The 14996-nt window shown below is 45.5% G+C and overlaps 1 protein-coding gene across 2 annotated transcripts in view; it reads right to left on the bottom strand.

Annotated features, from left to right (window-relative positions):
• XKR4 (XK related 4) overlaps window positions 1-5357 on the bottom strand; it is a 442293-nt gene extending 436936 nt beyond the window's left edge. For both annotated transcript variants that reach the window (XR_005380961.1, XM_038579326.1), the window contains exon 1: window positions 4456-5357. Coding sequence is in view for 1 of the 2 variants with exons in the window: in XM_038579326.1 (XP_038435254.1) it covers window positions 4456-5288 (833 nt within the window). In the remaining variant the exon portion in view is untranslated. The remainder of the gene's footprint in view (window positions 1-4455) is intronic.
• Between the last annotated feature and the right edge of the window lie 9639 nt (window positions 5358-14996).

Here is a 14996-nt window from a genome sequence, read left to right as displayed (position 1 = left end):
GAGAGAACACAAATATACAGGAAAGTGATAATCAACCCCACCTGACCTATATCAGAATTCAGAACTAACTCCCAATCAATACTTTTTCAGTAGTCGAAGGTGTAACCCAGATGCTATTTCCTCTACCCATTCTTGATCTCTAGAATCTCTTTATCATTTGCAAAGCACTTCCGACATGTGCACATGCATTCTGTCATTTAATCGTCAACTGCAAGATGGTGTTAGTCAGCTGGGTTTTAATGCAATAAGCTCAGCATGTCCACATGGTGTAGCAAGAAGATCACTGGCCTTAAGGTCAGCCAAGCTGAGCCCCAGTCCCTATTCTGCTGGTTGACTACTGGTGTGTTACTGGATAGATCTCCTGTCCTGTCTAAATGGCAAAGTCCCCAACTTTGTCACACTCGGTGGAGGTAAAGTGTCACTTTCATGAATTGTTGTCATTATAATCCAAGTTGACATTTGGAGATAGCTAACTGATCCGGAAAGAGCATAGTCTTTAGGGTAAGGTGGGCTTGGCTTTGACTCCTAGTTGTATCACATAATAGGTGGGGAATTTCGTGCCAGTTAATGAATGTCTCTGAGCCAGGTTACTCATATATAGAGATACTAATGATTTTCTCTTAGGTTACTATAAAATTTAGATGAGATAAAGAGTATAGAAACATTTATAAATTTTTAAGTGCTATATAAAGTTGTTACTATTATTATTATTTGGCCAGGTTTAAGAATGACTTAGAAAAATGTTTCTCAAAGTGCCCTGTGCGCCACATTGTCACAAGAGTATTTAATAAGCGTACCCTTAAAAAGTTATCGATAACTGCACACTAGCTTATTAAAGGCTCTGAGAAGTCCTGCTGTAGAGAGATCTGTTTAACTCCATTTATCCCACCATTTTCCAATTTATTTGAATAAGGGAACACATGTCATACCGTTTGGAATATCAAGCATGTGAAAAGCCAAAATGGTCTTTCACTAGATCTTCTCCACATGACTCTCATGATAGATATTCAAAAACAAAAATCAAAATAGTAAAATAGTAAAAATACCCCCCATTCTACTATCCATTGACTCACTGACTTATTGTTTGCAATATGCCTATTTGCCTTTAGAAGACAATCAAGTATGTACATACACAGGAAAAATTAAAGTATAATTTTAAGAGTGAGTCATGAATTCTGAAGGAAGAAGGCATCTAGATATAATTGATTATCAGTGTGAAGACTAAAAACGGTTCTAATTGGCTATTTGTGATTCCCACTGGCTGAAGTGCCCTCTTAGTAACTTCTGGAATCATATGAAATGAACAAGAAAAAAAAAGTAAGTATTCATTTGCAGGTACATTTCCTTTAAAGTCATAATTACTCTTTTCACATGGTAGCAAAAGTTCACTTCATTATTTCAAACAGCTGTTTCTCAGAATCAAATCCTATGACTTTAAAAGCTGCCATTAATTTCTCATTAGTAAACTTTAATTAAAATGAACATGTATCATTGCTCTCAGCAGTTGCATTTGTAATAAAGGTATAAATACATTCAGATTTCACCCAAAATGTTCCAAATAGCTATTTTGAACAAGCAAACACTTTGATGTTATTTCAAAGGATTGTATCTACAGAAAGCTTTTAGAATCTTGCCCTTACCTAAAATAACTAGCATTTCATGGAAATACAAGGAACAGTTACCAACCTAGCTAAAATCTATTTTATTGATCTTAGAAAGTAGCATGTTAAAACATGAAAAATGACCTCTGAGCTTTGAACCATTCAGTATCTCGGTGTTTCTGCAACATTTGTGTATAATGCTTGGAAAAGTAAAGCTAGAAGGAGCAGAGGGATGCTCCTAATTTAAAGCATCCTAATGGTCTAAGATAATGGTTTGATACAATAATCTGAGGTGAAACTGCATCTCACCAGCTTATTATCTCAAAGGTGCATCTGCTACCCAAAGTTCCATTCCAATATTCCACACACAGAGAAGTTGAAACCATTTCAGAATGCAACTGAATTCCATGAACTTTCTGATCCCTTTCCAATGTCCTACATTAGGCTGAAGTTTGTTTGTTTGTTTGTTTGTTTAAACATACTTTCTAAAGAGAAAATGAGGCTGGGTCTTAGATCATGCTTCCAACAAGTTACCCCACTAGTCTCCAAATAGCTTAACTAGAATCCAAGAACAGTTAGATTAGATAATTCAGACTTACATATTAAGCACATTATTCTGATAACATAGACTAGGATCTGAAAATATTTTCAACAAATACGTCCTCCCAGACAACCATGCCTTAGCAGGAAAAACTTCAAAACCACTAAGGAAAACACTGTAGAAATATTTAACAAAGAGGAGTCACGTGGGACCACAATTTCTCCAAGGGTTGGGTTGGTTAATGCATTTGTCCCACAGCCTCTGTGTGCTTTTCCTTCTGCACGCAACCTTCCATCCCTCCTCCTCCTGTCGATATGGCCGGTTGGCCCAGTGGCTGTGGTCTCACTGACATGTATTTAGGTCCTTCCTTTTCCGAACTATTTATCACTTTCTGCATTGTATGTCCTTAGATAACTAAATGTCGATTTCCAATTGGGAAAATATTGGGTTTAGAAGGTCCAGTAAACAATTAAAAGTATTAATTGTTTAATTAATGATAATTAAAAGTATTTTTTCAGTTCACCCAACTTGATATCAACTTTTTCACAAAGTATCAATCTGTAGGAAGCATGGATAGTTCTTCCATTAATATATTGAGAAGTGTTTGCATTATTTAAAGGTGATTGAAAAGAAGTGATTTCCAAATCCTGCATAAAGTTTGCAAAAGTTAACAAATGGAATGTTAAGCTTCATTTTCCACATTATCATTTAAAACTACTAATCATATGCACCTAGCCACTAAACAATTTCAGTAATTAACACGGACATTTGAGTTCTTCATCAAACTTGAATAAGAGCATCAACTTCTAAGTCTTCATAATAGTCACTCATGGAACATAACAGCTATCACACTTAACTGACATTTCAAAGTTGTTTGAGTCCAAAATACATTGGTTTCCAACATCAATTTGACCTACTGCATATCATATACCATTTTTCCAGAAAGTATCTGTTTGGGAAAAAAAAAAAAAGTTTTCACAATTTGAAAAGTCACCATCTATGGCAATGCTTACCCTGCTTCACAAAGCAATGGTCCCAGAAAGGTTGTAAAATAACCACATTTGCTCTTCTCAGCGGAAACACTACTCTTCGCCACGAATAAAAGAAGTTTTTAGTCCTATTCCACAAACTCTCTGAACTGTTTCTACACGGGATGCCTCAGCATAGCTGATGATTTCTGACACCTTTGTCACAAACATGTGACAAGTGAAATTGTAATGGACAGCATGTAGCCCCACATTGGTGCCCTTACTGAGAAGTTTTCTCATTTCACTTATGCTACATACTTATTAGTCATTGTAAACCAAAAAAAGCTCCGGAATGTCAACATCTAAGTGCTACAATCCAAAAAAAATTTTGCAGATGTAAAACATTGCTTCATAAAGCTATTAAAAACATATAAAAGTTGGTGGAATATATTTCTGAGCAAACCGTTTCATTATATTCCTAAATCTAGGCAGTGACTGTTTGAATGGCAGCTCCCTCTGCCCAGCAAGTTTAGCCTTGTATTCCAGTTTCTAAGTGGAAGTGATATCTGTGTAAAAAGACTTGGTAGCTCAGATGACAAGTAGCAGAGCAACCAATGAAGATGCCAAGTACGATTAAAGTTTACAAGATGCACTACCCCTTTTCCAAGGGTTATTAGTTATGTGAGAAATCAGAATATGGGGATATTGCAAGATAATCAGAAAGTGCATCATAAAATACAGATTATATAGATACAGGTATAGGTGTTCTCCAGAAAAAGACAAGCAGTCTCCCTACTAAGCTTTTTACTTGGAGTGCAGTGCTTCTCTAACGGTGAGATGTAAAATGTGGGTACTTCACAGCAGTAAGAATTCCCATATAACTAAAATTAGCAATAGGGAACAAAAGAAGCCATCCAAATTGCAATACACACCTCGAATTCAACGTAATAAAAAAGGATTTTTAGAAGATGTGACAGGAATCCTCTCCTACTCACTGAAACGGTATCACGAAAAATGGGGAGGGGGTATCATGTAAACATAGAGAAGCTAGCGAAGCAGAGTGAGAACACGGAAGGGATGGGTTGATCAAAACCACTTTGCTGCCTGTCCCTTGTTTCTCACTCCCCCCCCCCCACACCCCCCCCCAGGTTTTGATCACAAATCTTAAAAATGCAAAACCACCCAGTTTAAGAAAAAGAAAGAAAGAAAAAAAAAAAAAAAAACCCGAAAGAGTGTGCCTAGGGCTACTGCCAGAGCAACCCTAAACAATTTCCGTGCAAAAGCAAAGCAGCGAGGATGTAGTAGCAGCAGCAAATCTCCCTCTTCCCCGCCCCTGATACGGTACCTCCAGATTTGCCCGAGCTGCAAGATGTGGATGAGCGACTGCAGGAGCCAGATGCAGAAGGAGCAGGACGCAGACCTGCGCTGGCCGCTGGCCCGGGTGGCCCCGCTACTGTTGCTGCCGCTGTTGGCGGCGGCGATGTTGCTCTTGCTGGCGTTGGACGCTTGCCTTTGCGGCGTGGAAGGACGAGCCTCGCCTTCCGCGGCTGCAGACCCGCCGCCGGCCGCCGTCTTGCAATCGGCTCCGGGCTGCGGGCAGCTGGAGGCGGCTGCGGCCGGGGCGCTGTCCTCGGTGCTGAAATCGTGCACGAACCAGCGGAAGCTGAACACCTGCACCGAGAGCGAGCCGAGCACCACGAAGAAGAGCGTGAGCCCGAACCACCAGCGCTGGCCGCGCAAGTAGTAGTCCACGGCGAGCCAGATGTCCGTGCCCACGTCCGCGAAGTACACGGCCACGGCGGCCAGGATCCAGAGGCAGTCCCACAGCGAGTAGCGCCGCCGCTCCCGGCCCAGGCGCAGGCACAGCGCCGCCGAGCCCGCCCCGCCGCCGCCCGGGCCGCCCGGGCCGCCCGAGACCCCGGAGCCGCCGCCCGAGCCGCCGCCGGAGCCGCCGCCCGAGCCGCCGCTCCCCGCGCAGCAGCAGCAGCAGCGCGAGCAGCCGCCGCCGTCCGGGCAGCAGCCGCCCCCGGCAGCCTCCTCGTCCTCGGCCCCCGACCCCGACGGCAAGCCCGGCGCCAGTCCCTGCACCGAGCCCGACAGGTCCGAGTTCTGCAGCGGGGTGAACGCCACGTCGCTGCCCTTCTTCATTTTCAGCCTCCCGTCTGACTTAGCGGCCATGATGCCTCCGGAGCGGCGGGGAGCCCTCCTTTATCTGACACCTTTCCCCGCTGTCTCCTCCTCCCGCCACCACCTCGCCTCGCCCCGGCTCTCCTCCCGGGCGGCGCGGCTCCCCCTCCTCGGGCTCCCGCCCTGCTCCCGCGCCGGCCCGCCCGCCGCCCGCCGCCCGCCGCCCGCCGCCAGCCGCCCCCCGGGCCGGGCGCTGGGCCGGGCGCTGGGCCGGGCGCTGGGCCGGGCGCTGGGCTGGGCGCTGGGCTGGGCGCTGGGCCGCCCGCCGGGCTGGGCGCTGGGCCGGGCTAGCGGCGCGCCTGGGGCCGGCAGGAGCGCCGCCTGGCTGCCTGCGCCGAGCCAAGCTGCTCGCGGCGCCCCGCGCGCGCCCCTGCCCGCCGCCCGCGCTCCTCGCCCGCCCGGCCCCGCCGCTGCCGTCCGAGCCGCCGCCGCCGCCAGCAGCAGGAGCAGCAGCGGCCGCCGCGGCGGTCCTCGGACCTGCACATTCCTCTCCTCCCCGCGCGCGCGCTCCCTCCTCCCGCTTCCTCTCCTCCACCAGCTGACTCCGAGGGAGAGGATGACCTCATCCCTTCTCTTCCAGCTGCCGCCGCTCCCACCCCGGCACGGGCGGGGCGAGGGAGGAGGAGGGCCCCGGAGGAGGGGCCGGGGCCGAGGCGCGCGGCTGCAGCGGGGTGGGCGGCCGGCGGGCCCCGGGGGTCGGGATCGGCGGCCGAGAGGCCGGAGGGGGACGGTCGAGGGCCCCGCTCACGGGACTTCGGGGATCGCCCGGCGGATTTTAGCGACCAGGGGGAGGGGCAGGCGGGCGCCGAGGGGAGGGGTCCCGGCGTCCAGCCCTGGCGGAGGTCGAAGGACAGTGGGCACGGGCGGGCGCGGCGGAGGCCAGGGCTCAGGGGCGAGGCCTCTTTGTATTCGGCTCCGACCGCGGTACCCGGAGGAGGGGTGGGTGCGCGTGCGGCTGGGGCTGGCGGCGGCCGGGGGGCGCGCTTAGCTCGGACGCCAGGGCCCCGAGCGCCGGCGGCGGCGGTGGCTGTGCCCGGCCTTGCAACAGCTGGGGAGGGAGACGGCGCGCGGGGCCCGCAGAGGCCCCGAGGGGGCGCGGGACGGCGGCCGGGGGCGCCGCGGCGAGGGGCGGGTCCGGCGGGAGCCCCAGCCGGCGCCCTCGGCGGGGAGGCGCGGCCCGGGGCGTCAGCCTCCCGGAGGCGAGGCGGCGGCCGGGCGCCCTCGGCGGTCCAGGCCCGCGCCGCTCGGTCGGGAAGCAGCCGAGCCAGGTGCAGCGGCGGGCCGGGAGGCTCCCCGCGGCCGTCTCGTCGGCGGTGGGCGGCTCCGCACCCCTGGCGGCGGCTCCGGGCGCTGCGGGGCGGCGGGGCGCGGCGGGGCGCGGCGGGGCGGGGCGCGGCGGGGCGGGGCGGGGCGCGCAGCTGCGGGGAAACTGAGCTCCGGCCGGCGGGTGCGGAGCCGCGGAGCCGCGAGCTGGCGCCACCTCCCCTACTCCAAGACGAGAATTACCTTCTCTTAGAGCTATAGGACTTACGGACTTGGTTTGTGGTCCCACAACTCCAGAAATGACCCAAAGCAATTAAATCTGTGATAGGGGTGGCTCACCAAATTAGATATAAAGAGAATATATGGGATATTTGGGTGCTTGAAAAAATTCTTAAAAACCCAATACATATAGGATCCTCATTTTTTATTCAACAAAAAAAACTTAGTCTGATTTGCCTCACTTAACTTTTGCAGTGTAAGATACAGAGAGTGTAATTCTTTAATTACACTGTGACTCACATGTTTTAAGACCAGAGGGAAGTGAGGCAACACGTGTTACACTGCCATTAAGAGCACCAGTTGTGGTCTTCTAAATCTGGAGGCAAAACATAACACCCTCCCCTCCTTCCCTGTTGTAGACACAGGCTCGGGTTGCACTAGTGTATGTGCCATTCTTAATTAGTAGCATCATGGAGTAGAAATGCACAAAAAAAAAAATTTCTGCATGTAGAAATAGCCACCCCAGACATCTGGTGCTAAAGCTTATCTGCTGTTTTAGCACCAACCTGAACCAAGTAGAATTCTCCCCACCCCACCCCTCCCTACCCCACTCCACCCCACCCCACCCCCCACCCCCGGGACCTCCTTCATTCCTACAGATGGGCACTTTGAGAGCTGCTTTCCTAGGCTTTGCCTGACTGTGTAGCAGGAAGGTGTTGGGCCGCAGAGCCCATAAACATTACATGGCATGTACAAATCCGGTATTTCTAGCAAAAGGCATGGCTAAGAGGAATAAAGGTCAGCGCAGTACCACTGAGCCAGTTAGAATGCCAGGCAAAGGGTGTATTTTTAAATCTAGCTTTAAACTTGGATCCTTTTGGAGTAAGAAAATTCTCTTTAGAATAACACTCTGGTACTGTTTCCCCAAGGTCCAAATCTAAGATTCCATCTCCAGGGCACTACAGCTGATCTTACTGTGTGCCAAACCATCCGGGAGAGGTATGATCTCTTAGGTGACCGAGTCCTAAGGGATTGAGTGTATTCTAGGTCAAATGCACTGCCTTAAAAATGCACCAGGTGTGAAAAGGCCTTGCAGAATATCTGAGGTTCCTAAAGGCCTGGAGCTGACTGAAGGTTCCTTTAGAGCAAGGATGTTTCTTATGCACCTAGCACAGCACCTGCACAGACTATTAGCTCAGTAAATTATAGTTGAATGAATGCATGAATTTATAGAAAGAACATTCCACAACAGGAAGAATGCCACATTCTGTACTAACTATGTTCCCATGGAAACATAGGAATTATGAGACTTATCCTGTTAGGTTCTAAAAAAGAAATAACTAGTAATGGTTTCCTTAATAATACATTTATGCAAAACTCTCTAGACTCTTTTTAAAGTTTCTGTCTAGAACATCTCTGGAAAGTGATGGTGGATGTTAGTAGAAGGAGGGTACAAGTAGGAGAGCAGAGAATGAGAATTCACATCCAGGCTGTGCTACTTACCAGCCCTAGGATCTGGGCAAATTGCTTAATACACAAAATCAATAAGAGGAGTAGATGAGATAATGCATATTACTGGGCTTTATATACAATATTGTCCTCAAGAACCTCTAATCTCATAAGTCTACTATTCACATCTCAGGATGCGGATTTAATATCACCTGCTCTATCATAATCACTGTGGCAGTCAAGGAAGATGAACATAACCTTTAGGCACTCAGAGTTCAGACTCAGGCAGTGGTGTCCTTGGGCGTGTTATTTAACCTCCCTGGCTCTCCTGTTCAACATTTGTAAGGTAAGGTAGGATGACAACAGTCTCTAGTATTCACAGTTTATGCCAAGAATACACTAAATGACACAGTAAACTGACACTGCGTCCAGCCCATTGAAACACTAAACACACAACATTTTGTTAATAGTCTTCATGTTTCTTCTACCCCTTCATGTTTTCTGGTTCCACCCGAAAACTTTTTTTTTCTTTTTTTTTTTTCCACTCGAAAACTTTATGTTCAGTTAGTTAACTCTACCTAAAATGAGATTTCCTCAAAACACAGTCCTTAGACCGCCTTCATCAGACGCCGTTGGTTTTTGATTCAGTTTCCTGGCCTACCAGTATTGTAATCTCTCCTTCCATGATCTTATCTTCCATTTTATCTCAGAGGTTCATTTCCATTGTCGTAATCTAAACTGTGGCATTACGAACTTGCAAGCATAACCTCCATTGCAAGCATCTCACCGTGATTAATCCTTCCTAAGTGGTTAACTCACCTCCTCAAGTACCCCTGGATTCAATTCCACTTCATTTTTATGCCCTTTAACCCAATCTGGCCCTCACCTTTTTTCTTACATAGCTGAGCTTCCATGGTCAGCTGCCATTGGCTCTGCCTTGAACATATCTTCATCGTTTTTGTCCGTCCTACTTCACAGAACACCAAGTCTGTTTAAACCTCACTCTCCACCCACTGCAGGTCTGAGCCCCTGCAATTGGCCATGGCAGGACAAGGGTGCAGCCATGCAACTGAGCTCCCTTTAGATCCATCATCACAGGAAACCTGCAGCAGACCTCAGGCCCGCTCAGCATCACACATGCCTTCCTCATCCCTTTTCTCTTTTTAAATGGTTATTTCTTTTCTTATGTTCCCTTATCATACTTTAAATACCTCCTTCCCCTTACTCTCAGCGGATGCTTCCAATTTCACTGAGAAAAATGAAGCAATCAACACAACACCCAAAGCTCTCAGTACCTCCTTCCCACCAACCAGCATTTGTACCCACATACTCAATCTCCTGCCTGTACAAGGAGACCCTTCTTGATCACCAGCCATCCTCTCTCACTGGTCAAAAGCACAATTCAAGGCTAGTTTCAACAACCATAGATTTTTCCCTCTGCTCCATTAGTCCAGTCAGCATCCAAACATGCTGTTATTCATCCACTAGTTAAAAAACAAAGCAAAAAAAAAAAAAAAAGCAAACACACAAACAAAAACTCACCAAAACTTCTTTTGATTCCAATGCTCTTTTAGCCACCACAAAATCCCCCTAAAGCCTTTCACACCAAGTTCCTCTAGAGTGGGCTAACCTGGCTTTCTTCAGTTCCCCTTGCGCTCACTCAAATACACCCAGACCTGCTCCAGTGAAACTGCTCTCACTAAGTGTACACTATCAATTTCTACTTGACTAAACATCCCACTTCTCATCTTACTCAGGACCTTCAGTAGCATTGACCTAGTTGACCACTGGCTCCCTATTCACCGATATATGTTCTTCACTTGTCTTTCACTGTACCACACACTTGGTTTTTTCTGTCTCAAAGACTGCTTCTCTGCTAATTCTGGGTCCTTTGCTAATTCTTTCTCATTTCCTCTATCTTTAAATAGGCTCAGTCTTCAAATCCTTCTCGATGTACTCCTGCTCCCTCAATAATTTCATGAAATCTTATGTTTTAAAATACCATCTATATGGTAATAGCTCCCATATTTATTTCTCCAGGCTGGATATGCCCTAAACCCCAGAATATACCAAACAGCTTTCTCAATGTCTGTATTCAGATGCCTAATGGACATCTCAAATTTAAGTAGTCTGAAATTGCACTTCAAATCCTCCCTCACCCCTCAAAATCTGTTCCTCCTTCTTCCTTCATTAATGGCAACTCTTTCCTTTTGTTTCATAAATAAATAAATAAATAAATAAATAAATAAATAAATAAATAAATAGTAGAGCCATCCTTGGCCACTTCTTTCTCTTAGGCCTTGTATCTAATCTGCTGTAAAATACTTTTGGCTCTATGTTCAGAATCTATTTTTATTTGATCATTTTTTACCATTTTCCTTGATGCCACTCTGATTTAATTCACAATTATCTACCCCCTGGATTCTTGCCTCCCTACTGGTCTTCCTGTTTGCTCCCATGCTTCCCTACAGTCAACATAGCAGTCCAAGTGGTACTTCAGATAAGCAAGTCAGATCATGCTATTCATCTACTCATATCAGGGTCAGCTACATAATTTGTAGGGCCCACTACAAAATGACCCTGGCAAGGGGCAAGGAAACCAATCTCCTTTCCCAGAACCTCTGCTTCAACACATACTGGACAAGCAATCCTCAAGCGATTACAATGTTCACAATGAGACATACTCAGGATCTAGATCTTGGATAGGCCAGACACCACTGCTGAATGCTCCTGGTGCTACCAACCCAAGAAAGGGAAGGCTACTACCCCTTGCCTCACCCTGAAATGCCATGGAGCACAAACTTGACCTCAATATCCCCACTTCTGTGCCCAGGGCTCCACTAACAGTGGAGGACAATGATAATGGGACCAGGTGAGAGTATGGGTGAGAGTATGGATGGGGAGATCAAGCAGAGCTCGAGCACTAGGAGGTGGAGAAGAGGTAGAGAATCCATCCAAGGGAAGCAGAAACAGAACCACTTGTGAGCTAAGGCTCCAAGTCTTTGGCACATGCTTCATTGTCCTATCAAAACTCACTTACAAAACATAGGTTCAAAGAGTAAACATTGGCAAATGCAAGGTGTTAAAGCATGAGGCCCTTCTAAGCATGGAACCCTGTGCACTTGCACTGGTCACACACTCATGAAGCTGGCCCCAGCTTATCTTTATCCAACATCTTCTCATCTCTCACCTTATAGAAAAAAAAAATTTTTCACATTAGCATGCAAAGCCCTATACAATCTGACTCCTGGGGAACCAGTTTCTTTCTGACCCTATTCATTCATTCTCTCCCTCCGCTGCATCTACACTGCTCTCCTTATGAAACCTCAGAAACACCTAGAAGGATACGGCCTAGGGTCCTTGCAGATGCTGTTCATGCTTTTTGGGATGCTTCTCCAAGTATCCATAAGGTTTATTTCATTTTTTTCAAGTCTTCACTTCAAATTCTCACTCATGAGGCCCTTCGCCTCCAACTTGGTAATCCTTATTTTGAATAGAGGGCGACATTCTTCACCTTACTTACACATTTAGTCCTTACCATCTAGGCCAAGAGAAAGAGGTCTGACTCTTTTGCCTATCTACGTAAAGCCCTTACTCAAAATTGTGATTTCCCACTCAAGGTTCTACCTTGTTCTATGGCAGCTAGCATGGGCAGCAGGATAACCTCCCTGTTCTGCAGAGAGTCCACATATTTCCTGATAAGTACTGAGCTTATCCTGTAGGTTCCAACATAGAAGCTATATCAGAATACACATTAATGCTAACATGTGCCCCAAAGATACATATTAGGTGAGGGTGGAAAGCAGACTTTGTTAGGGTCTACCTAGAGTGTTTCTATTTTTTTTTTTTTTACAATTCAACTTTAGAGAGGGACTATATGGACTCAGGAGAGAGTTAGGGAGTAAAAGAGAGCCATTATTAAATATTCTGATTTAATTTATTTTACCTTGAAAAGATAGAGGTGAAAAATGAAATAGATCCAGCTATTCCCTATGGTTAGCCAGGAAAATCAGTAGTTAAATATTAACCAAATTAAGGATTCTACTTGTGGTATGGCATGGACTGGGTATTTGTCACCACTAGTTGATGGTATTTTGTTATATCAGTCTAGTAGACTAAGACAGGGTGGTTGTCCATACTTATACTCCTCTCTTGTATTTTTGTTTACTGATAAGAACTTCGTTTAAAAAAAAATGTTAACCTTATATTACTGAAATAACTGAATGCTACTGAAATTGATGAATAAACCAGTGGTATATGACCCAGAACTTTTCTCTGGAGTCCATCCAGGAAAAATTGAAGATTTTTCACTTAAAGTATCAAGCATAATTCTGTGAGGATTATAAAACTTCACATCCAGTCATTTCAAATTAGTGCAGAAGTACCCTCTGGAGGGTATTCTAAGAATTGGTAGAAACCCCTAATTTTGCTCTTATTTATTGGCCAGCAACCCCTCCTATATGCCAGGACACCCTTCACTATACCACCCCCCAGATGTAGGGAGATCTCCTCTCTTCTCCAGACATCTGGACCATACCTTGCCCCACCACAAAACCGTTTTTCCTAACTCCTGTCCATTCTGCAAGCTTCCACTTAAATGAATAGAAGAATATATGCTTTTTTTTAAATGGAAAAAAAAAAGAAAGAAAAATAAGGGTACCTGAGTGGTTCAGTTAGTTAATAGCTGCCTTTGGCTCATGATCCTAGGGTCCTGGATGGAGCCTCCGCCTTCTTCCAACTTGCCTCACTCCCCCATCCCACCTCCCCCTCTCATCCCCCCACCCCTCCACCCCCCACCACCCCCAATTAGGCTCCTCTCTCAGCTGGGAGTCTGTTTTTCCCTCTTCCTCTGTACCTTCCCTGCTCATGCTCTCTCACATGTGTGTGCACACACTCTCTCTCTTTCAAATAATCTTTAAAAAACAAGGAAAAATTTTACAACCAAGAGGAAGTAAAATTATCTCCTACCCTGTTTTTCAAACACTATTGCCTCATGAGACATTTGAAAAACAATGCAGATGGGATTTTACCATCATTTGAAAAAAGAAAGAGAGTAAAATGAGATCTTGAAAGTTTGGAAGACTGCTCAGTATCACAATTCTTAAGGTATAAGCTAAGAAGATGCATCCCCCTCCCACAAAAAAAAAAAAAATAGCTATAGAGATTCTTGAAGCATTTAATATAAAAAGAACGGCATGACTAATTTTGCATTTTGGAATGAGCAATCTAGTAGCAGAGCAGAGAATTAAAGAGAGATCTTGTATAAGATCCTATATGATGTATGATATTCTACTAATTTTCCATGTCTGTACTCTGTGCCCTGAGCCTAATACAGTGTCTGCCATATTAACAAGCACTTGATAAATATTCTGGGAGAAGTTTTCTTGGGCAAATAACCTATACTTCTGAGGACAATCTTGAGAACTATAAGCGTGACTTTCAAAACACTAAAGTTCCAAAAGCATAGACATCTGGACTGCTCAAAAGTCAACAAAACTGGGCTTTAAAATAAAATTTAGAAAAGTACTATGGAATTTAAAGTTTAGAAATAAGTTGAAGAAGGAACAGATTGGCGATAAGGGATACAAGTACCAAAAATGATCATTAGAGGAACCAAGAGGAAGCTAAGGAAATGATGACCAAGTGTAATGTGGTATCCTGGATAGGATCCTGGAATAGACATTAGTAGATAAATCAGTACAATTCAGATTAGGTCCAAAGTTTGGTTAGTAGTAATGTATCAATGTTGATTTCATTAGTATGTACATTTGTACATACTCATTAGTATGGTAGATGTTAACAATAGAGGAAACTAAGTAGAGGTATATATAGGAAATCTCAGTGACATCTTTATAACTTTTCTGTAAACCTAAAACTAGATTAGAAAAAATTATGTTTTCTCATATAAAGCATAAAAAGAGAGTTTTATAAAGATATTGAAGGAGACCCTCCCACTCTCAAGAGCATTAGAAACTAACAGCAAGGATTCTTTATTATAATTTTACTTCAAAACATATAGTCTTTGTTTTCTATGATTCAGATACATCACTAACATTTTTCTTAATATAGGACTTTCGGGATGTAGAGAACAACAAACAAAATTTGTGTAAGACCAGGAGTATAAATAAGAAAGAAGTGAAGCAAGACTTTTGTGCGGGCTCAGCTGGAATTTGGAGGAATGAAAAGAACAAGAATGTAATAATAAAGAGATGAAATTGCAGAAAGGCTGAACAAGATGAGGAAAAGGAGGTGGGTGAGTCACCATAGTGTGGTGCAGCCAGCCCCAGAGTACCTTGTGTGTAGGGGGAGGGCCACATTCTCTGGCCCCAAAGTGCTATAGGAAACTAAGATTCATCTTTTAACAAATACATGTGCACTCCCACTTCACCCTGAGACTCACTGAAAAAAACAAAACAAAACAGCAGTTTGCAAAGTATCTAGACTTTATGTAAAGATTTATTGCAGGAGGTGCAGAGGAAAGTTGGACTGCTGGAGACAGAGGTACTGATGGATACTCTTTTTGTACTGTCCACCTTCCCAGATAGAACAGATGAGTGAGTTTGGGTGTGCCATCCTCCTGGTCCCTTACTTAACCAAGTAGGACTGGGCAATTGTGACACAATCCCACCACCTTTCTGAAACTAGTGAGCATGCCCTGCTGCCTATCCTTCCAACTGCCCAACCAAAGCCAGTGGGTATGCACAATCCACACAGGGAACACCCCTTGATTACCTGGCCCTGGTGGCCAAGGGGCTGGCATTCCTGAGC

Source organism: Canis lupus, chromosome 29, assembly GCF_011100685.1.
Source record: "Canis lupus familiaris isolate Mischka breed German Shepherd chromosome 29, alternate assembly UU_Cfam_GSD_1.0, whole genome shotgun sequence".
Taxonomy (NCBI): domain Eukaryota; kingdom Metazoa; phylum Chordata; class Mammalia; order Carnivora; family Canidae; genus Canis; species Canis lupus.
This window is presented reverse-complemented; position numbering and strand designations above follow the sequence as displayed.